The sequence below is a fragment of the Fukomys damarensis genome, unplaced genomic scaffold (genome assembly GCF_012274545.1).
Source record: "Fukomys damarensis isolate Sample0158 unplaced genomic scaffold, DMR_v1.0_HiC HiC_scaffold_18, whole genome shotgun sequence".
Taxonomy (NCBI): Eukaryota; Metazoa; Chordata; class Mammalia; order Rodentia; family Bathyergidae; genus Fukomys; species Fukomys damarensis.
In genome coordinates, this window is record NW_022900930.1 from 37,056,932 (window position 1) to 37,082,627 (window position 25,696).

Here is a 25,696-nt window from a genome sequence, read left to right on the forward strand (position 1 = left end):
TTTTAGAGGGTGAAAATTCTACAGCAACAAACATGGGGAAGGAAAAATAAGGCTGAATTATGGGGAGCTGTATTATTTAAGGAGCAAATCAAATGACTTCATTTGGACATCGTGACAGTTGAGTCACTGTTGACAATTTGAAACATTTTTCTTCACTGTGACCTTGACATCACATATTGTTATATAAAATTACAGCAAGTTATTTTGCCCTGTTGATTGCATTCTCGCTATTTTCCCTATGAAAACTAAATTTTCAGAAGCCAAATCAGCAAATGGAAATGTAAACATTAGAAAAGTAGATCTGCGAATAGCACAAGTTGAGCTCCAAAGCTTTGATAAATTTTGAAGAATTTTAAAATCACATCAAATTCTATAAAAAGAGCTCTCTAATTACTAAAATTAATAACATGATATAAACAAATTCATAAGGTAAGAACCTAATGATTGTTCAACTGCAAAATGCATTTTATTGGAACATACAATAGGAAAGGAAAGGAAATACAAAATGCAAACAGAAGAGGAAAGGAGAGCGATGAGAAAATATGTCTTTTCTTGATCTAACCAATAAAGATTAGAAAAGGCGGGTTCCTGGCATAAATCAAAAAGCAGAACACTTGGCAAAAATCCAAGATCCTTCATTCTCATTCCACCATTTTCACAAAATGCTGTCCCCAATTTTGTCTTCTATTTGTCCTACCATCCTAGAATTTTTCATGCACAAATGAGCAAAGGCCATTATTTAATAAACAGCCAATACAGCTACGAGGGACACGAGGACAAATGGAGACAGAGGCAGGTGCACCATCACCAGTGGCTGTTTCAGTTTCTTCAGAAACTTAAGACAACGAAAGTCAGTGCAGGAAGACTAGCTATTCTCAAACTTTGAACTAAACCTAATACCTGGACAGCTAAAAATAAAACAAGAAAATCTAATGCCTTATAAGCCTCTTAAAGGGGAAATCAAGTAAGTCCTTATAAGGCAAGTAAGTTACAGCACTTGCTCACTGACTCGTAATCCGTCTAATTATTTGCATTACATGGTCACAATTTTTGCTGTACATCTTGAGAAAAATTTTTGAAATTTTTGTCACTGAACATTTTAGAAAGATGAAGTCATAGTTAAATGTGTCCATTCCTGAGCAGTTATGAAAATGTTTTTAAAGAACAGCATCTACGGTTTGAAATGACCATCATATAGCCTCTGTATTTGTATTACATAGGCCTGAAATACATATGAATAGATTTAAAAAGGGGCTGCTTGTGAGAAAAAGTAAATGTCTTTGTCAACATTAAGGTAATTATAGGGTAAGTGTAATTGTAGAACTGAATAAACAATGTTTCAAATCTACCAAAGACAATAATGTTTTGTATATTTTTAGTAAATTTTGAATAATTTTTATGTTAATTGAAATAAAATTCTGCAAAGGTAGTTTATTGAAACAGCAAAAAAGGAATAATGGTTACTTCTGACTTGTTCTAAAACACTGAATATGTACAATTTAAATATTTATGGAAAAACTACACACTTTAAATTAAAAGATAAATAGTACTTAATGCAATACAAGTAAATTTAAAAGAAAGAAAAAAGAATAAGGAAAAAATAAAACACAGGATATCTTTATATTGTTTGAAGTTGACCTGAATAGTGCAAGTTACTACTGCTGTTTAAGATAAATGCCTTTTACATATACATTTAGAATAAATGTTCCGATTAAGAGTGTATATAATGTTTTATTCTATACATTTAGAATAATGTTATTTTTCCCAGATATACTATCTCAGAGCTTAATTTTAAATCATACAACAATAACAGCTGAGCAAGGTGACACACACCTCTAAACCTAGCACTAGCGTACGTTGCAGCTGAAGTATCATGAGTTCAAGCCCAGACTGGGCTATTTAGCAGTTTAGTGAAACCCTATCTCAAAATAAAAAAGTAAACCAAATTTGGAGACATGGCTTAGTGCAGTGACCCTGAGTTCAAACCCCAGTGCTGCAAAACAATATATATGTATATGAAAAAATTTAAATCATACACAATTCGGGGTTTTAAAATAATAGGGTGGAGAAGTTAAAGAAATTACCCAAATAAAGCTTAAAGTAAAGGAAAATTTTGATAGATAATGCACCTTACAGTGATTCTAGGATTTTGCAGAGTGGTATCACTAGTCCAGAATAAATTTATTTCATGGCAGTGTTAAGAGAGAGACAGCAATTGGAGAATCTGCCGATAAACATGTTCTACAGAATCATAGAACACTATGATTCTATTTCAAAGATTTCCCCCATCTTAGAATATTTTTCAAAAAATAATTATCATTATATATGAAGCAAAAGCCAAAGGGTATGGTGTACATAGCATTTTTATATTTTAAATTAAGCTTAAATTTTATCTTACATATTCTTTTTTTTAACAATTGTCTTAGCTCTGATAATATTTTGACTACGTAGGATGTTGTCCTTATTCCCAGAAAGTACATGCTCCACTACTTAATAATAAAGTGTTTTCATATTATTTATTTGTACATGTTTTCTGCGATCAATTTCAAAATGTGCACAGATGTATGTATACACACGCAGAACAAATTGTTAAACTGTTAAAAAGTGCTGAATCTAAGGAGTGTACCAAACTGGTGTCTCTTCTGCTAGCCTATCAACTTTTCCATATGATGAAAATTTGCTGGGATAAAAACATTGCAAGGGCTGGGGAATTAGGGCAGTGTTGCACTGAGCCTGCCTAGCAAGCCCTAGGTCCTCTCCTCAGTTCGAACCGCAGTGCCACAAAAGGAAAAAAAAAAATTGCAAGGCAAGATAATTGGACAAACATTTAATTCATTATCAAAAGTCTTAAGTCTGTTAAGCAATTGTCAGCTAGATAAAGGAATTAAATATTTTATTTTCTATGGAACAGAAAAGAAAATAAAAATAGTAAAGGGAAGAAGGTAATGAAATACAAAAAATTATATGAAATAACATTTAGCTATAACTAGAAAATGAAATTTTACCCTTTTCATCTTGCTTTTTTCTCCAGAATATAACATGGAATAAAAATATAAAATATAAGAAAGTTTTTAATTTTAGAGCAATTTTTAAATAACTATTTCACTTCTCAAAGAAGAATAATTCAAACATGTCCCTCTGGCCTTTCATAAAATATATACGTTTCTAAACAAATTTTTATATAGTTACTCTAAGAATAATTTATACTTTGCAACTGAATTACCAAGTGGGAAGCAACATAATATAACACTGAAAAGTCTGAAATGGAGTCTTTCTTAGAATTGACTTATGCTTCTGATTTGGCCACTTCCCAGCTATGTGATAATAAGAAAGCAGTACAACCTTTAAACTTTGATCTCACTTGTAAATGACAGTCATATTAGTGCTGACCTCATAAAGTCACTGTGATGATTCAAAGTTCATATCTACAAAGCAAAGCCAGCCCAGGAATATAGTAAATGCTAAAATGTGTTTGTTAAATAAAATAATAAAATATAAACTATGAATAAATCTAAATTTCTAAACATTCACATTTCTGTTCAAGAAATCAAACTTTACCAGTGGGACATTAAAAATGATGCAAAGAGTATTCTTATAATTTCAAGAGTACGTTTCCTCCAAAATGAACACAGATTTATCCAAATAAGGAGTCATACCTGTGGTATGTCCAAGTTGTCCAAAGGGGTTCTGGGTCAGGTCAATTGTCCTATCTATTTGAAAGATATTTAAGTCTTCATCATCTAAGGCAATATCACCCCAAAATACAGCTAAAAGAGAAAAGGTGAATTAAAATGTAAAATATGCAAAACAAAATAAATGCACACAAAGCTAATTAGAAAAACACTACTGAAGTAATATGAACTGGATACATCTGACTTGTTACAGTATAAATATAAGCCACCCGTGAGACAGGCATGACCCCTGTTGTTTTTGGTTCTGCTCTGTTTTTACTTTCATAGCATTGATATTTGTGGGAAGAACAAAAAATAATTTCCTTGAATGAGATGCTCAATGATTGACTGGGTTGGGGGTGTTCAAGAAAGAGAGAAATTGGCAATAATGAACTTATCTGAAAATATGTGAAAACTTGCGAAGAATGTCTATACTTTCTGCAGATGCCTGTGACTAGTCTCAGGTCATTATTGCTCTGGGAAAGGAGTAACAAGTAAACCACAGGCTGTGATAATTTTGTAAACCAAGCTACACTCAAGATGAAAGATTATGCCATTAAAGTAACTCATTAGTTAATTCAATACATTTACAATGCACTTCTCTGAAGCAAACATTACTTTGAGTCCCTACAAATTGGATATATAGCTACCAAAGTAATACTGAAGTCAATTTCATTTGGGCAACAACTAGTTACAGGCCTTTGAGATTTTATGATGAATAAGGTCTGTTTCATATTTTCAGAAACCTCAAAATTATTATCTTTATAACTTAGAAAATGTTCTGACTTCTTCCAATGCTTTATGCTGCAGAATAAAGCAAAGGTTTGTGGCCCATTGTGTATTAATGAAAAGTTCACTTATAGGGAAGATGTGAACTTCTCTCTTAAGATGAGAAATAATATTCACATAACAAAGAAATGATCTTGTTTGAGCCTAATCTAAGCTCACTGAGTCATCATTACTGTCAGATGTCATAACACAGTGACTCAGGAAACAGCAAAATGGAGAAAATAAATTGATTGTGACACAGTAAAATGTAACAATTGGCTAGAAATATCAGGATAGAACTTTAAAATGTCTTCTGTAAAACCAAAAGAGAAAAGGAATAACCACATTCAAAATTTAGGAAGCAATACAATGTATGTTTTTCAAATCACTGTCTTTTACTGGATACCGCACTTATGAATTTTAGCATGATTTTTAAAAGTTAATAACATTAGCAAACATGAGATTTAAACCAGTTATCAAAGATATGAAATGTTTTAATTAACTAGTTTTGTTTCCTTGCACAAGTCTGACACATGAAGGATTTTGATTTCTAATTTGATCTAGCAACAAGAAAATAAAATTTAGTTCTCAGAAAAATTTAATTCTGTTTAACATAGGAAGTCTTTGTTAAAATTTGAATTCTTTCCTCGATCACTATCTTTTTTGGGATCACCAACAGTGTTTCCTCTTGCAGTGGGATGGCAGGGTACAATAGGTGATAATAAATTTACTATCTTTTATGTCATAGGAACAACACCATGAACAGTCTATAAAAGAGTTTATGACTCTAGCTAAAGGTTGGTGTTGATATCTAAAACTGAAATCCAGACTCTAAAGTTGAATTTAACTTCATATGCATGCAGGAAAAATAAAAAAAAACACTAATGCTCCAGTGTTCCGAAAGCCAAGGAGAGAGATGATCCATCAGAATTAAAAGTTTTGCCAATATAATACAAGGCTTGCTTTTTTCATTAAAATAACTTCTACTTCTTTGAAGACTTTAAGGTAAATCCAAGCCTGTGAGTTATTTCCTGCTATCATGTGTATTGGTACACAAATAACTGTGGGCGCGGCACTGACCTGCAGAGAATCTTAGCCTGTCTCTTCCTTCTTAATGCTAAAGGGCTGGGACAAACAAACACTAAACAAACACTAAACAAACACTAAATCTGTGCCTAACTAACTCTACTTTGCAAAGAATCACCAAGAATTTGCTGAAAGCGAAAATTCAGATTTATCCATCTGAAGAGGAACTTCAATTCCTTACATTTTTAACAAACTCCCAGTTGCTACAAATAATTATCATTGCCATCATTTTTATTAGCATTCATTTTTTTTTCTTTTTTGTGCAAGAATAAGCCTTCACTCTTGTGAGTCAGCTGATGGTCTGGAAAACTGAGACACCCAACCAATCAAAATGTGTTTGTCAGCACTACATTTTCCATAATAAATTGAGTACCCATAAAATAAAACTCAAATGTGTTTTAGATTTTTATGTTCTTGGAATGACTATGCAGAGGCAGCAGGATTCATGCCCTGATGGATTATATCAAACACAGATCAGCAGTCCAAGGGTAAGTCACTTCACAGAGGCAAAAACATTACTTCTGGAGACTCACAAAGGCAGGCGGCCAGATTTGAAGATATTAGCCCATTTTATTTATCTTCCTTTTTTCTAACCTAATAGCTTCGGAATAGCTTGGCAACTCTGAATATATCATAAATTGGTTCAGAAGAAAACCAAGTGCTTTTTTAAAAAAGTAAGCAATAGGGAGTATTGATGCCAAAGTATTTACTTACAGATTCAATGAATTGTAGGTCCCATGCATCTTTAAATCTTGATATAATCAACAGAAGAGACATTCTAGAATTTCAACCTACTATATACAATTGTTTAAAATGCATGATTTCTTTCTTCATATTCTCACATTTGGAGGTTTCCTTATTGCATCTTCTCAAATCTGAGCATCCTATTCTGTGTAGTAAAATACTTTACTTCTATATTGGTATAGCAAGCTGGTACATGACAATATGTTTTTACAATTTACATTTTATCTAATATATATTTTATGTTTACTTGCAAAAAGGTATATGAAATTCACAATTCCATTTCGGAATTTTTTGTTTTCCATTTTAGCCAGTGGTTTTTTTTTTTATTTAGTTTGCTTTTAAACCCCACAGAGATTAGACGAAAATAACTAAAAGGTATGAATTATTGGTTGGCTCACTCACAAGGTGATTTCAAATTTTTGAGTTCAGAACTAAAAAGAATATGGGAACCTGGTTAAGAGAAGGACAATCTTAAGGAAATGCATAACTGCAATTAGAATATTCATTATCTATTTGGAATTCAGCTTGGATTCCTATGGTCAAAAAAGTGGAGGGTGTAGCTAACCAATAAGCCAAAATTAAATGTCAGGAAGAACAATTTTCAAGCTACATTAAAAAACCACAGGTTTTGTTTTTCTCCTAAAAGTCATTTCCCTTCAATGAATTACAAAAATTTCCAAAAACTCAGAGATCTAGAAAGACAGTAAGCTTCTATTGCGGTATGTAGAGTAATGTACTTTATAAAATAATGTATAATAAAAATAAACAACCTAAAATTGTAATTCCCTACACTGGGGTCCAAGGATCAGTAACAAAGAGGTTTCAAGTTTGTGATTTCTGAAAAACTGCATACAAAAAAAATATATATATGGATTTATAAAACACTGACATCATACATTTTTCTGTGGAGATGTTTTCTTATCAAAAGAGATAACACAAGGTAAAGATTATTCTTTACCTAAAGCAAATCCTGTAAGTCCACTTAGGGGAAAATACCTGCAAACTAAAAACTTCTCAGAAAATAAATATATTCACTTTAACACCCGACAACACTAAAATACCTGATAAACTGGCAACGCAATGTGGTAGTAAAGAAGTCTGTCCTCAGGCACTCCCTACAGAAAGACTTCCCATAAAGCCCTCTTCCCAGTTCACCTGGGTGTCTCATCTGCTTATGGGTCCTAGATGCTTCTGCCAACAATCAGCCAGCACCTGGGATCTTGTAATTACATTTTCAATCTGACCTGATCATTTAGTCTGATTTTTGAAGTACTAATTACAAAAGTTAGCGTGTGTTATTCATCTTTCTTTTTAATAAATTAATATTAATAGAGCCATAAAAATGTACATAGTAGTGGTATACTATTTGAATACCTGTCTAGCTTGTGTAATAGCTTAATCAGATTAAGCACATCCATGTTCTCAATCATTCATCATTTCTTGATGATGAAAACTTTCAAAAGTCTACAACAGCTATATAAGCAGCACTGTCCAGTCACTTCTCAGGCTTTTATCTTACAAGAGATCCCTCCCTCTGTTGTTCTGACCCCTGTGCTGCAGCACAGGTCCTATTTAAATAAAGACTTTTGGCCCTTTAAAAAACATCCAGTATTCTAGCTTTTTGAAGTATTCAGTGCATTTTTATTATTGATATTCACCCTTCTGTGCTATAGCACCTTAAATCCTCAATGCCAAACTGCCAAAAAATAGCTCTTCAGTATATATTTTTAGGAATTTTTTTAAAAATGTGAATGGAGATATAACATACATTGGTGTATATTTGTGTAAGAAAGATGAAGCTAAGTGTGTTATATATTTAGTAAATCTGCCTCAAAACCAAAATACTAGCTATTTACCCATTTCAAAGCATGATTATGGAAAATATGTCCCCTATTCTCTAAATATCACATTTACAGTCTCAGGAAATACATGTTGGAACTTGAAGTCCAGTTATGTCAATATCCATGGAATCTGGAGAGAAAGCTCAAAGATGCAAGGATAGCCAAGACTACTTGCTCATTACACTTTTTCCACACAATGTTTAAACTTTCAGCTTTTATTGATATTAGATTTAAGGAGGAAAAATGATGTCATGTGAACGTCTAACAGACTGCTTTGACTCACAATGAAGCATAATAAAAATTTCCTCAAAGAAAGGCAACAATGAAGTCTCAAAAATCAACTGTTTTTATATGATTGAAAAACACTAAGAAAATTCCCAAGAAAATGTAAGATTTAACATAAGTTCCTTTTTTTGTACCAGGGATCAAACTCGGGTCCTTGTGCTTGTGAAGTAGGCGCCGGAACCACTGAGCTAAATCCCCAGCCTTAGTACAAGTTCTAATAAATACATTTTTAAAGCAATGCTATATGAGTTAATAGAGAAAATACTTTCTCAATGGCTTTTTATTTTCACAGAATCAGTTTTTACCCCAAAAATGACACACATGAGAATATATAAATTTAAATTTTGAGAAACAATTACCTAAAATTTTAAAACCTCTTCATACAGTAAAAGCCTAAACAAAATATATTTTATATAGTCATAAATATTCAGAGAAGAGAATTCATTATATAGTGTCTTTCTTTCATTTCTAATAATAAAAAGGAAAGTATTTGCAGTCCAATTATTTTAGTCATTGTTCATAAGACAGTATTTATACAATGTTTTATTTAAAATATTCTATAAGTTTTTTTTAAAATCCTGCATCTCCACTTTTACTATATACTACCATACACAATCAACAAATTCATCTAATCTATAATTCTACAACTGTGTGTGTAGTGAAGCACTACCACCGAGGTTAAATAAAGTTGTTTATTTTCCTTCCTTCATATTATCTGGGCTCAAAGGTGCATCCAGGAACAAGAGTTTTACTCAGCCACTCTTCTAAAATCAGATGCCCTTCTCTTCGAAAGATAGAGACTTGGAAGGGTAGTGAGTACAACATAAAGATTTACTTCTATTTGAGGTATTGATTGTTTTTTAAAAAAGAAAAGAAAGAATATTCTACGTTTAGTAGTCACTTCAAATAACACAAAATTGATTGCCTAATGCATTTCCTTAAATGCACTACTTCAGTTATTTGTTAAATTAAGAAATAAAATTTCACTAGGAAATTCAAAACACACAGGAGATATATATATATTTTTTTTTCTTCCAAAATATGGAAATTTTGACAATACAGTTATTTTTTCATGCTACATTACTTTTAAAATCAATTTAAATTGACTCAGCCATTCTGAACACAGAAAAGAAAGAAGCAAGTTGTGTTTTTCAAAATTTCCCTTTTCTGTTTTATGGATATGATTAACTGTTACATTTTCAAATAAACATCTCTTTTTAAGTCAAAAAACAAAAAATTTTCCCATAACAAAAGATCCATTGAAACACCATATCAATATGCATTTATAGCCCACAATGCCTGTGGATAGGATTTCTCAGAACATTTTTAAAATATCACCCATACCACAAATATTCATTTGGAACTCTGTCTCAAAAGAGAAAATGTTGACCCAAAAGTACTTTGATTAAGAAACATAAAAATAAATACTGGAATTTTTTTGTGTTTATAGCCTAACATCTTCTCTCACAAACTTTAAAAAAATAAATTATTGGAATTCACAAGATTTAAAAAACTGCCATTGTTACACTGCTCAACTATTGCATGTATAACCAACCACCAGCAAGATTAGTTTTATTTACATTTCCCACATCATACATCTCCTAAGGACAGAGCCAACGCTTGCTTGCTTCCCTTTTAGGTCCATAACTGTTTGTATTTGTGGCCAGAATAAGAGTCAACCCTGATACTTCTTTTTTAATTAAATTTGATTATTTCCCAAATATTGACACTAACTCTTGGAGTAAATCCTGGTCTCTTTTGGGAAGTACGACTATGCAAATTTACTATTTTCTATATTTTGGTTTTGTTTTGCCAACTGACTTGTTGTCTTTTCACACAAACAGAGGAATCTTTATTCCAACTTTTTCTCATTTTCATTTAGCCCAGTTATGTGATAGGCTAAGGGAGTGGTTAAATTCCAACCATTCTGGTTATTACCTTGTAAAAGATTTCCTTTGGGTGTAAGTCAAAGGCTGGAGGTTTTTCTTTCATTAATATCTCACGCTACACAGCCCACAGAGCAATCATGAGCTCAGTAAAGTACTGTCTGAAACTTTAAAACTCGTTGATATCCTTAAAACTTGACTCCACAATATTGGTTTCTACTTGCTCTTTTGTAGATTTAGATTCAGGGATGAAGAGAATGTCATTCACAATTAAACAAGAAAAAATGAAAGTGCTCTGAAATGTACACCGCAATATTATTTTCAATATTTGTAAAGACTTCCTTTAAATATTCGGCTACTTATGCTTCTATTAAACATGGGGTGCTAACTAGATCTAAAATGTCTCCCCAGAGCCTCATGTGTTCAGAGGTGTGCCTTTAAAGAGGTGACCGGCTCCTCTGCGGAAGATCTCAAGGAAGCAAGCACAACTCCACAGTTTTCTGGGATATAATAGGAAGCATAGGAAGTAAGGCCAAGTTGAACGGAGTGGGTCATGGGGCGGGACCCTGGAGACCACAGCCAGCCGCTGCCCCTTCCTTTCTGGATCATTCCGTGTCATTGTGCTTCCCGGCCCCCGTGAGGGGAAAGCCTGTCCTCTACTCTACCTTTCCACCATGATATTTCTGCTTTGGAGCCAGAATTGCTCTCTTACGTTGTGTATGTCGTCCCAACATTGAAAAATGTAACTAATATACATACCACTCTCGTTTCACCTAGCTCATCCTAATGTCCACCCTTTACTTGACAAGGTAAACAGAGCTTGTCAGCGTGGAAGGCAGGAGCTCACTTCTTGGAGTTACAGGACTGGAAATGAGAAGCACCTTCTGTTGAAATCACACTGGAGGTGTTCCTTAACCATAGCAAAGCTGTATATGGGAAATTCAAGAATCAGTATTTGCAGAAACAAGCATGTCACCTGCTTTGACATGTGGAGCTGACTTGATGGAGAATCAAAGCAGCACACAAAAGACGTACTTGCTGAAGGAAATCATATCTCATCACAACGTGGACACTGGTAGAGAAGAAACCACTAGGAGTCTGCCTGTTCTGGGTGTGATTTTAAAGTTAAATTATCTGCTCATCTTACTTTAAGCCTTATTTAAGATAATAAGAGAAAAGAAAACTGAACAATAAAATTCAAAGATACATGGAAATAGCAAACAAACAGGATCTTCATAAATACCAAGTGTTTAATAGGTCCTTTAAATTGAAATGTTTAGAATTGAAGTGATTTGGGCTGCAAGATATAAATTGGAAATTTGGCTCATCTAGTCTTCTGATCTCCCTGCAGTATTATAGATTAATTTTCAATGTATATTTTAATTCAAAGCTTATCAATCCTTAAGTCTTTGGATTCAAGATGGAACTATAATTTTCCTCTTAACTATTCACAGCATAGCCTGTTAAGAAAATACTTCTGTAATCTTTTGAAAACAAAACAGAAAATCCTACAGATTTGTATGTATTTTATTTTGCTAAAATATATTATCTAGAACATACTAATGACAGCCTTTTCCAAGGAAATGAATGTCACAATCCATGGAAATATACATGGTTAGCTGAACAATAATCTCCTTTTTAGTAAAACCAGATACATTAAGAAAAAAAAAACATTATGGATAATAAAGGCAAGTATCATTTGCTTCTGTAAATATTTGAGCTTCAGATAATTATATCAGTTACTCTCTTATTTGCAAAATTTGAAAAAACAGTATTTTAATAATAAGGACTAAAATTTTGTAAAAAGGTCTTTTGTATAATTCATTTTAATAGCAAAATTAATTCATCAATAATTCTGCAGTGCAGTCACAGGGCTTATAGAAAGAGTAATATCTTCTAGAAGTCATAAAAAGGGAAGCCAACCAAAAAGAATAATACATTTAAAATGCTTTAAATCTGTTATTATTATTTTCAAATATTATGAGACTATTTTATTTTTTATCAACTAACAAACATATTTTGGGTAATATTGTGCTAGGTACTGGGAATTCAAAAATAAAATAACGCAAAGTCCTTTCCTTGGCAGTTAATAATTTAACACATCCAGAAGGCTGCAATATAACCATTAAAAATCAAATTTAAATTGAATACGTAGACTGATACAATCCAGAAAATTGCAGTAAAATTAGATATTTGAAAGTTACCTTGATTCATCACAAGGAATATTAAAAATAGAAAGGATGTCTAGTTTTAACACTTTGTATATTCGGTGCTAATTACACACAGTCCTGAATATCTCTGACTAACAATCCGTTGCTATAATTGGCCACACTTTGGGACTGTTTTTTCTCAGTATTGTCACTATAATAGTCATTGACTTACTGCTTCACGAGAGACCACTAATTAAATTTGAGCTGAATACACCATAGAATAATGTTTCTAGGAAGAAGCCTAAAAAGTAATATGTGCCTTTGCGGACTGCTTGAATTAAAGATTTGTCTTCAGATTTGCAAAATTAGAAATTCTATCTTGTCATGTCTCAGAATCCAACACTTGGAAGTAAAACTAAGTATATTATATAAAAGAATAATTTAGAAGTTATTCAGACAACCCTGGGAAAGCTCATAAGGCATTGCTATCATAAAAGTCAAAATGCCAGTTAATAATAATAAAAGATACAGTTAACTTCTTGATTTAACAATCAGGATTCTTTTCTCAACATTCACAGCCTACATAAAACCATTTAGATATACTAATAAGAGTAACTATTGAGAATGAAATCAGAACAGAACAAATTATTGATATTATTTCCATGTTCTATGGTAGCATTGCATTCATTACATCTCTGGGAAGACTGTCCTCCATGGATAGAGTTTTATAGAAGTTTCATCATTTGCCTTTGGGATTATCTTTTTTTCCTGGCATTAGTGTATAGTATAAATCCTTCCTGATTGTTACATTCATTTATTACCCATGTTAATTCACTTAATCTTGTCCTCCACTTGTATTTAGAAATCATGTTGTATTTCAACTACACATCGAAGCACACTCTAGATTTGCAATAACCTGAATATTTTACAAAATTTGCCACAGATCTGCAATTATTGAACAGCACTTGTATGGTATATGTTACCTTTCTCACTCCCATGATCCCATTTTTCCTAGAGTGAATACTATCATGAATATGCAAAAATTATTGTATTTCTTTATTCTACATCATTTAAATTTTTCAAAAAAAATCTCAAACTGTACTTTTGGAACTTCTTTATTTTGTCCAATATTGTCCAATATTTGTCTGATATTATTTGTGATCCACAGTTAGCTGTAGTTTTTTAACTTCTAAGTAATTCTTTTACACAAATACACTTACTTGTATCTCTCCCTGTTATAGAAATTTATATGGCATTAAAATTTTCTTTAATATGAACAATTCTCTGGTAAACAGCATATATAGTTCAGTGATTTTTCTCATAAAAATAACATTTATTTTAAAAGGGTTGTTGATTCAAAGGGTTGTCTTTTAGTACAGGTATGAGACACAATAACAAATACACTCTGTGGGAAGCTGGTGCACGTCCATAACACATCTTAACTCTTCTAATCCCCTTCCTGTCCCCTTCTCCCTCTCTTTATATGTTTTGAGTGCAAGTGAGTTTTCATTCAGTGGTTCTGTTGGTGCCATGGATGGGCTGGGGGTCAGCACCAACCCGATGCAAACAGGAGGGGGACTTTGGATTCAGAGAAGGCTGGATTGTGAGCCTGGCTGTGGCCTTTGGCAGATGGCATCGCATCTCTGAACCTCCACTTATGCACCTGTAAAGGGGATTATAGGACGCATTGTGTAAAGTGCTCAGGAAATGTACATGCCTCCCACTTCCAGCCGTCTAAGAGTTGACCTCTCTTCTTGCTTTAACACTGACTTGTGGAACCCAGTCCTTTCTTGGGCCATCATTTTCTCCCCTACAAAATGGGAATTACAGTACAAGATATAATCTAGAAAACATATCCAGGGATTCATTCAGTTAGAATATAATATACTCATATAAAACTTGTTGAGATGATTCTAGATTTTGAATGTAGAGTAGTAGTAGCAGTAGAAACAGTAATGTAATAGAATATTTAGTAACACTGCTTTAAAGATACAGAACAACCAAGAAAAAAACCAAAACTCATAAAAAATATCTAGCATAAAAATAGATTGTAAAGCATTCCCCAAAAGCTCCAAATATAAATCAATAAGAACAACCCATTCTTCAGCAGTTTTAATACCACAACAACTACAAGAAACATACTATCAACACGAGTCAGGCACCAGAGAACTAAGGCAACTAGGTTTTTGATGGGCGTGTGAACAAACAAATGTCAGAAAAAGAGGAGAGGTGGGAGGGAAGGGAGGGGACTGGGAGAAAAAAATAAGAATCAAGATATATCAAGTATAGGTACAAATGCCATACAATAAATGTCATCATATGTATATCTAAATTGTACCAAAAAACTTAATGATAAGAAAGAAAACTAACCTTAATAGTTATTACATTTAACCAAAAATAAAACTGTTTTGAGTTAAAAAAAGATATGCACAAGAAAAGATATACACAAAAGATATACTCAGTTAATGTAAACATTTTATGCCATAACATGAGCTGCAATTAATAATATAAGCAAGAATAAAAATTAGGAGGTAGGAATTGCAGGAGAAGAAAGGGACATGTAAACACTCCCTAAGATGACTGTAAACTGGATGTGCTGAAAACAGGTACTAATAATACAAAAGGTAATGGATGAAGTAGGAAAAAACAGCTGAGGAATACTCACTGGAAAGTAGGATAGACAATCTAAGATCAATAGCTATACATGGCAGAGGGTGCTGCAGAATCCAACTTACAACTTAATGCAATGAAACCAGCAAACCTATGCATATAATTGGTAGGATAGCCAACAGGGACCACTGCAAGTTATCTGAAAAAAATGACAGTGAAACAATAATTTGCCTGTACCCTCACTGAGATAAAATCTAAAAGCAAGAAGCTTTTTAAAAAATAAACTTTCAATAATCATATTTTGCATGCATTGTGAAATAAAGTGTAAAGAGAAACTGTACTATTTTTGAAGAACCCAGATGTTCATTGTGGTTATAGAAGGCTGACTATAATATGAGAGATTAAGTAAAAGTTTTAAATTCCAAAATTCAAATGCAGTTATTAATATAAATGTATGACTAATTTCAGAGCTAAAAACTATGAATACATATATTTCTTAGTTGTAATTAATTTTAAAAAGCTAGAAACAATGAATGGCCAACACAATGATCGTAAACATCTTTAACCCCCCCAAAAAAAAACTTCCCAGTAAGAAGATCAGAATTCTTTGTAAAAAAATAATAAATGATTCCAGGCCTGAGGCAGAAAATGAGTAAAAAGATTCTGGGATATATTATAATAAAAGAAAACAATAAGGCTACCAAAGATCAAAGTGTTATGTTACAGGATTCATGAAAAAAATTAAATAAGCTGTCAATAGCCTAAACTCATATAGTCTTCTTATCAATGGAGATAATTGATAGGATTGAAACATATTATTAAATATGTTTAATAATCCATGTTCATAATACTTAAAAATGGGCACCTTTGGAGGATGTTAGGAAATGAATTCCTTTCTTCTGCAAATGTTCACACAAAGAGGGATCGATTTTAAACCACAGACTGATGACAGGAAAGAATGAGCATTAGTATATGTGATTTTAATATTCTCCCTCTTTTGTGAATGGCCTGTACTCACTCTTTGGGATAGTTTTCTTTAGATGGTTTGTCTTATACAGTATTGGAGGTGTTTCTTATATACTCTGGATGATAACTTACTATCATTGTAGTAGCTTTCCCCAATGTAAACTTGGTTTATAGTGGTTGGAATGTTTTAGTGCATTCCATTTAAATAAGTATATTTATCACACAATAAATTTCATAACCATTTCCCTTATATAGTGTGCTTTTGAGTCTTATTTAAGTAGCATACCTTTTTCTGTGTTCATACAACTTTTTCATTTCTACTAAAACGAAAACATACTTGAGATAAACAACTTTAAAAAATAGAAAAGTTTATTTCATTTCACAGTTTCAGAGGTTTCAGTCCGCAGTTGGTCCTATTATTCTGGGTTCATGCTGTTGAATTACACTGTGGCAGAAGCTCACGGCAGAGGAGGTTTCTCAACTCAAAACAGTAGAGTGAAGGAGAGGGAGAGGGAGAGGGAGAAACAGAGTGAGGCCCCATAGCTCCTTCAAGAGCATGTTCCCAACGAACTAAATTCCTCCCACTATGCCCTGCTTCCTTAATCTTCTACTATTTCCCAATAATGCCACAACCCTTTAGTGTATGGACCTTTTGTGGACACTTTAGATCCAAACTATAAAGCATATCCTCTAAGACTTCTATTCTGTTTCATTAACATTTAATATTTATTATTAATAATAATTATATAAATTTTATATTAACATTTAATACCCATTTGCAGAATAATAATCACTTTATTAGGAATCTTTATTTTTGACAGAATTAGAATTTGGGCTAAAAGGGTAGGGGAAGTGGGAGGGGTAGGGGAAAGAAAAGAAGGGAAAAGAAAAAATATAAGAAAAGGAAAACATGGTAACAAAGTCTTTGTAAATAGAAAAGGGTGGAGGGGCTGAAGGGAGGGCAGGGATATGGGGAAAAATAAGAACCCAGATACATCATGTAAAAAGTACAAGATCCCAATGATGAATATAACTGCACTGTTTACCTAAAAAGTACCGATAAACTTAATGAAAAAAAAGAATTTTGGCAGAAAATTAATAGGTCAAAGAATTTCCTTGTGCTCATATTTTGGGTTCTAATGTTTAGATGTATAAAAGAAATTGACCTACAACATAGTTCCTCTTAATGTTATTGTCTATTTTTGAGTCATAATTATGCATATTTGTATAAGAATTAGATTTTCGAATAGTTGTTAAAATTGTTTATAAGTATGTGCAATGGTAGGCACTTTCCCTAAATAATAGCCTAAATATCCCTTATCTCTATTGTACCTATAAATATGGAGACAGTTGAGAGAGGAGAAAGACTGCTACTGCCTTTTCCATGGTGTTTCTTAGAGAATGCTTTGATGGTCTTCCCAAATTCCGTCTCATGATTGAAGGATTTATTCCCAGGTGCTGAAAATGTTCTTGACTGATAGATTTCAGCTGTCATCTCTCTTGGCTGAAATACTCCCTCAACCATAGCCAAAATCACTTCCTGTAGGTAGCAAGCACTCAGTGAATAGTCAAAGTGGGTACATAAGGGTATAGCTCTCTCTATCTAAACTGGAACATCTCTAGTGTATCATGCGAGCATCAGAGCTATGAATTTGCCTGAGATCTTCACTGAGACGACATTATAATTCTTCTTTGGAATCCTGCTTCTTTTCACTTCCATTCATCAGTAGTGACCCTGATAAGCTCCCACATAGTAATCTCCATCACAGAGTCTGTTTCCTAAACAACCCAACTTCTGTCAGTTGATGCCAATATTGCTACAGTCAAGTGGGCACTACAAGATTTTGGCCATGGAGAGTTAAAGGTACCAGTTAGAACCCCATCAGGAGCTATAAATGGAGCACAAATCATCTGTGGCCTCTAAGAAAAATGTAAATCCCCGATAGTAATGGCAGATTATAAAAAAGGAATAGTGCTGCTATATATCAAGCATTTGTGCAATGTAGGGGGGAAATAATAACTCGAAGGACAGTAATAAGGCAACTACTGCTAAACCCCTTTAATGCATGTTAAATGCTAATAAAAGAATAAAAGCAATCAATCAGTAATATTTTAGTGTAAGCCAAAGAGCTTTCTCAGTAGCATATAAAAGATGTTATTATCTCCCACCACTAAAACACTTAGAAACTAAAGATGAGAATCAGTATTTACTCTTAAGGGTTTACACAAAGGAAAAGCTAACCCTCCCATCTCAGTGGGTCAGTTATGGAAAGGCCCAATCCCACTTGGGAAATAATGGAACGTAACACATAGGAGAAAGAAATGGGTGAATGGAACGCACCTAAAAATCTTGACCTCCAGATTTACCTGAACTTCTGAATCTGAAGGATCCCATAACATCCTCTTAGAGGCTAGACTTACCTCTTCTCTAAAGTTGGACCAGTGGCTTCTATCCTGAAAGATAACGTGCACCACTCAATATCTGCTCCCACTTTTTCTGGGCACAGAACAAATAACTACAGTTATTTTACAACCTAACTTGGCCAAGCTGGTATTAAAAAAGAAGACAAGAAACTTTGTCCAAATAAATCTTCAAAACCTAACCACCTGAAATAACGCAAAAAGTATTCAGGAGCTTAATTATATGGGTGAAACACACAATTATATATGAGAGTTTCTTCATTGGGTAGCACTGTGCTAGGGTACAAGATGTGACACGCTTAAAATGACACTACAAGATGATGCCAACTTGCTCTTAGGGTGCTTCTTGGAAAAAACAACAAAGCACTAACCTCCATTAAGTAAAACAGAAATACTGGAATTGCCATGTTAGAGAGATTAAAGGCTCAGTGAAGTAATTACACACATGTGCACACACACAAACACACATCTTTTCACATATACATCATGCTCAGCCAGAATCATACTAGATGACTGTACTACCTAGGAAGGTGTCTTCATTATTTTCTTGTTGCTAGGACAAAATACCCAACACCCACAATTAGAAGAGGAAAGGTTTATTTTAGCTCACAGAAGGTAGAGGTTTCAGTCCACAGTCAGCTGGCTCCAAGGCAGGGTGGCATGGCAGAAAGACATGGAAGAGGAGAAACAGTCCATTGCAGAGCAAGCAGGAGGCAGCAGGCAACAAGCAATACCAACAATTCTGGTTTCCTGTCTCAATAGTCCATCCATTCTATAAGCCTATTGACTGTTATCACCCATCCATTTTCCACACCCCAAACAATGCTAAACCTATTTAGTCATCACATACCATTAATCCAAGTATAACGCATCCTAGATCCAGCCACCTCTGAAAAGCCTATGAGCACTTGAAGCTTTGGGGTCACATCTAGATACAAGCCATGACATCTCACCCCTGGCCCCTGAAAAACATGTACATATCCCTTTATGCAGAAGGCATTTAGTCCATATCATAGAATTGCCCATGTCGTATCAGTTTCAGCACTGCTTAAAAATCCAACCTGAAGTCTCCTCTGATAAATTAGCTTCACGTTCTTTACAAATGAAAAGAAAGTTAAACATTTCCAACATACAATGGTACAAAGTAAACACTCCAATTCCAAAAGGTACAAACAGGAGTATAGATAGGAATGATACCAAAGCAAGTCCAAAATCAAGCAGTGCAAACATTAAATAGTGTAGTTGAATTTCTAGCATCTGGAGCTATCTGAGACAAGACGTGAGCTTCAAAGAGTTTATTCCCTGCCCCTATGATACTTTTAGTTGTTGTAGCACTCATAGCTTCTTTCTTGGGCTAGATTTGCTCAAACCTTGCAGTTTTCCTCAGACAAACCATGTTCCTGGCTTTTCCCATCTTCTGGAGACTCCAATGCACCTTCAGCTTCATACTCAAAGCTTCACACACTGCCCCTCAGGGCATGGCCTCCCAAGGCTTCTTCCAAATCCATAGTGGAAATCCTCCTGACTCGATAGTGTTTGCATACCGCATGAACCTAAAACTAGCACCATGTAGATGATGCCAAATTCTGCCACCAACTGCATCAGTAGCCAGGCTTCCTTCTCTCTTGGCTGCAGGGTTCAAGTGCCTGGACTGCTAAGCACGATGAACCAAAACCTGAGGAACTTCCCTAAGCCACTGCCGTTCTGAAGCATGGTGCTCTGGGGCTCTCTTCTCAAAGCAGTCTTTCACCTTTGCAATTTTGAGTCTATAAACAGTACAGACCAGATGGTACTTGTTATTGCCTCAGGCCATCTTTTCTATTGTTTTCTATTATATTCTCCCAAAGCATAACACACATGGTCTGTCGTCGAACAGCCAATACAATCCTTGTTCCTAACCAAAAGCTACTGAACCTGGTCTTTATTGGCTGCATTTCTAAGAGCATTCTGGTCTTGTGAGCTCTTACCAGAATCTCCCATTAAGTTTAATTTACAGCATTTAGGGACTGCTTCTTCAATCAGCAACTCCAAACCTTTCCACACTCTTCCCACGAGCCAGTTCTAAAGGCTTCTGAACCTCATGGCTACGTACTGTCACAATAATGACTTCAGTCCTGGTACCAAAATCTATCTTGCTTACTTTCTCATTGCTAGAACAAAAATCCCTGAAACCCACAAATTAAAGAAGGAAAAGTTTATTTTAGTTCACAGTTTGTAGAGGTGATAGTCCACAGTCAACTTGCTCCAAGGCAGGGTGGCATGGCAGAAAGTCATACCAAGGAGAAATAGACCATTGCAGAGGAGCTAGGAGGCAGCAAGCAACAAGCAGCACCAACAAGTCTGGTTCCCTCTCTCCATTTATACTCCATCCAGGCTATAAGCCTATTGATTGCTGTCATCTACACCTAGGTGGGCTTCCATTTTCTGCAGCCAGAACTATGATAATTCCATTTAGTTATCACATACCCTTAATATCAGTAAGATACATCCTAGATCCAGGAAACTCTAACAAGCTCCAACTATGAGCACCTGAGGCTTGGGGAGGGACATCTAGCTATACTCTATAACACATGGTCCTGAAGATATATCAATTACCAATGATGTAAGACACATAGTGGTGAAAGAAGAACCAATGCCACCAAAAAGTTCAAAGTACAGTCTCCTTTGAAGTTCTAGATATATAATTCAATATTATGTTCCAGAACAATGAAACAGTAAAATCCTTTAAAATATACAGAGAGGTCATCGGGTGAAATTTAACTATCATAAAGCTAATGGCAATTCCATAAAACAATATAAGTTTACAATCACATGTATGCACATCACCCTCATATAGTTTTGTAGCTCATGAGATCTTTGACAAAGAAGAGACCTCTTAAATTTTAATACATTCCACCCACACAAGTCAGGATATGAAATATAAAACAGCTGTTTGTTTTTTGTACTAAGAATTGAACTTGGGACCTTGTGCTTGTGAGGCAGGGGCAGCACCACTGAGCTAAATCCCCGGTCCTAAAATAGCTGTTTTGATAGTTGATGTATAGGGTGTGAAAAGCTAAATGAGAATGTTTCTTTCATCTTAATCCATTTCTTAAAACTCCAAGCAGGTAACCAACAAAAATTGTAGTTACTGGGGATCGAACTAAGGACCTTGAGCTTGCAAGGCAGGTGGCAGAATCACTGGGCTAAACCCCTATCCCTATAATTTTTTTTAATCCAAATGTTATCTTGACATCTAGACATGAGGTGAATTCCAAGTAGCAAGCCTCTCCAAAGAAGAGATAAGACAAACTACTCCACACTATGGTAGAAATGAGATAAATATAGGAGTAGGAAGAAAATATCTAAAATTTTGATAATGTCTTAAAGGCAGAGTGTGTGTTACTATCACAATAAAAATCCAAGAGGGAGAGCCATCATTCCCAGGGACCCTTTGGAAAATTTAAGCTTCTCCTCCTCCACTTCTCAGGACTCTGAGCATTCAGAGCTTTTCTACCAGAAAATATGGCAAGGCTGTAGTAGAACTTTAAGGTATGGCTGCTGCCTGCACACTTTAGACCCCTTTCTTCCAGGAGCAAGCAGAAGTCACGATCCTAACAGGATCATTTAATGTGAGCATTAGAGGATGATGTTCGCCGTGAAAGATGCTTGGTTTTGGGTGATCCCTTAGGAAACCTCTCACTTCTCCCTTAAGCAATTTTGATTATAAATGCAGCAACTCTGAGCTAAGAATGGCACAGTGTAAAAGGGCGAAAACCTCCCAGGAATGTAGTGTGGATGACACCACGATGTAAGCCTCCCGTACTAGCCAAGGAGAGTTTCATACTGCCAACCCATAGGGCATGATCATGAAAAATAAAAGCCCTCATGAATTGCAACTCCCAAAGTACATGATAGATATTAGATCACCACTGAACCACATCTATGTTATATCCATATTCTTCAAAAGAGAATGATTATAAGCGCTTAAAAGATGTATTAGTTACACTCTTAAGAGCATATCCTAGAATTCTAGGGATCTAAGAAAACTAGATATCTAAAAAACATTAAAGGTAAATACTCTTAGAATCTAGTCAAATATGGTCATTAAAATGTGTATTTTAAATGAGAGTATTCTCATATTTCCCATGGGGAGAAAAGATTTGAACATAACCTCCTTTTCTGGCATTCATTTGACAGAAGAATAAGTACTGAGTACAGAAATTAATGTTCTCTAGAGTAGTTTAAACACTTTAAGTATCTCAAAGAATTCCCAGCTTAAGTATATTATGTTTGGTCATTTATTAGTTAAGTATTGTAGAAGATTCCCACTGGAGCACATTGAAAAGCACTGTGAATATGTATGTTTTTATTCCTCTTCAATATAGTTGGAAATCAAAGAAAAGGAGATTCCTTAAGGAACAGTAATATTGACAATATTTTTAAATTATGTTACTTCTAAATTAAAGTGTTCCAAAGAAGAAAAATAAAAAATAAACGTAAATATTACCTGATTAAATATAAATAAGCAAAAGAAAACATTTTTTAAATTTTTTTCAGCTTTAATTGAGTTTTATTGGCACATTTTAGGTACACAGTACAGTTACATTCATTGTTGGGATCTTGTACCTTTACATGACAGGTCTTGGTTCTCATTTTTTCCCCTTGTCCCTGCCCTCCCTTCACCCCCTCCGTCCCTCCCCATCTACCAACACTTTATTTCCATCTTTTCATTATCTCAAATTTTTTTCTTTTCTCTTATTACCCTTCCCCTATCCATCCCACCTTCCCTACACCTTTAGCCCCTTTCTTCCCATTTCACAGTGTCAGTAATCTTATTAGGATCTTATGCATTATTACAGTTTATTCAGACCAGAGAAACTATTCTGTATTTACACGTGTGACTTATATATTTCACTTAGGAGTATATCTTCAATATGTATCCACTTTCCTATGAATGAATCTATTTTCTCGTTCTTTATGGCTCAGTAATATTCCATTTTATATAAAAACCACATCTTCTTTATCCAGTTTCCACCTGATGGGCAAACGGGCTGTTTCCAAGTTTTCGCTATTACAAACTGTGCCGATATAAACATGGGTGCTCATACATCACTGTGATATGATTCTTTTAATTCTTTTGGAAAGATACCCAGCAGAGGGATGGCTGGGTCAAATGGAATCTCCAGTCCAAGCTCTTTGAGGTATCTCCATATTGATTTCCATAGTGGTTGCACCAGTCTGCACTCCCACCAACAATGCAGAAGAGTTCCTTTCTGCCCACAACCCTAACAACATTTGTTATTGGTTGATTTCTTGATAGCAGCCATTCATTGTGGGGTGAGGTGGAATCTCAGGGTTGTTTTCATCTGGATCTCTGGAATGTCCAGTAATGTGGAACATTTTATCATATATTTACTTGCTGCTTTTACTTCTTTGTCTGACAAATGTCTGTTCCTTTCGGATGCTCATTTTTTAATTGGGTCTTTAATTTTGGGAGGGGCTGATTGTTTTGAGTTCTTTATATATTCTAGATAATAGTCCTTTGTTTGAGGAGCAGCTGGTAAAATTTTTTTCCCACATTGTAGGTTGTCTCTTAGTTCTGCTGATGGTTTCTTTTGCAATACAGAAGCTTTTTAATAAGATGAGATCCCAGTTGTTGATTCTTTCTACTAGTTCCCATACTACTGAGGATTTGTTCATAAAGTCTTTTCCTATGCCAATGTCTTCAAGAGTTCTGCCTAACTTACCTTCCAGCAAATTTAGTGTTTCTGTTTTAATATTTAGATCTTTGGGCCGGGGATTTAGCTCAGCAGTTCAGTGGCCTGCCTTGCAAGTGTAAGGACCCGAGTTCAATCCCAAGTACAAAAAAAAAAATTAGATCTTTAATCCACTTGAATTTTAATTTAGTGCATGGTGAAAACTAATGGTCCAGCTTTAATCTGTGGCAGGTTGAGATCCAGTTTTTCCAACACCATTTACTAAAGAGACTATCTTTCCTCCATTGGGGATGGTCAGCTCCTTTGTCAAAGATGAGGTAGCTGAGTACATCTGGAGTTGTTTTTGTATCTTCCAGTCTGTTCCACTGATCCACAGGTCTGTTTCTTTGCCAGTACCATGCTGTTTTTATCACAGTGGCTTTGTAGTATAGTTTCAAATTGGGAATTTTTATACCCCCTGCCATGTGTCTATTGCCTAGGATGGCTTTTGCTATTCTAGGTCTCTTATGGTTCGAAACGAATTTTTGGATTTTTTTTTCTAATTCTGTGAAATATAGTGTTGGAATTTCAATTGGCACTGCATTGAATCTGTACAGCAGTTTTGGTAGTATGGCCATTTTCACTATGTTGATTCTTCCTACCCAGGAGCAGGGAATATCTTTCCATTTTTTTATACCCTCTTACAAATTTCTTTTTTCAGAGTGCTATAGTTTTCAGTGTAGAGATCTTTTGCTTCTTTTCTTAGATTGATTCCTAGATACTTCATTTTTTTGGATGTTATTGTAAAAGGAATTTTTTCCCTTATTTCTCTCTCAGTGAGGCTGTTATTTGTGTATAAGAAGGCTATTGATTTTTGGGTGTTGACCTTGTATCCAGCTACTCTACTGAATCTGTCAACTAAGTGTAAAAGTCTTTTGGTGGAGTTTTTCGGGTCTTCTATGTAGAGTATCATATCATCACCATATAATGACACTTTAACTTCTTCCAACATTTTAAAAAATTGATTTTTATATGGAAAATGGTCTTTCTATATGGCCTTAAAACATTCATTAAAATATCACTGTTTACTGATTATAAAGTAATAAAACATTAAGAATCCTTCTTAACCTATATATTTAATGCAAATAAATTCTCTTACAGTGACATAGGATAAAAAAATCTGTGTGGAAACTATAGATGGCTATAAAATTATACATGTACCTCTATGCAAAATAAGACTGAAGTAGCAACTTCTTATAAAGCTAATATGAAAAAATGTGTCCTAATGATAATATAATAGACTAAATTATTCAAAGGATCAGTTAATGTTTTACATTTCAGTATGAAAAAGTCCATTCAATTATAGTGATTAGAAATTCTGAAATTATATTCTATTATTTTCATGACATCAGGAATGTGCTTGGAGAGAAACAGTCCCTGAGAAATGGTGTTAGATAATTGTTAAAATAATAATAACAACTACAAAAACAAATTTATGACACTTTGTTATCATAATGTGTGTTCATTTGCAGAAAAAGAAATTCTTTCACATCATATCTCCAGAACTTATTTTAGAACTAGAATTGTTGA

General features: G+C 34.3%; 1 protein-coding gene across 1 annotated transcript in view; it reads right to left on the reverse strand.

Annotated features, from left to right (window-relative positions):
• The window catches only part of Tll1 (tolloid like 1), a 205,632-nt gene that overhangs the window by 110,675 nt on the left and 69,261 nt on the right, over positions 1-25,696 (reverse strand). The window contains exon 2 of the mRNA XM_010629860.3: positions 3,657-3,767. Within this exon, the coding sequence (XP_010628162.1) occupies positions 3,657-3,767 (111 nt within the window). The remainder of the gene's footprint in view (positions 1-3,656; positions 3,768-25,696) is intronic.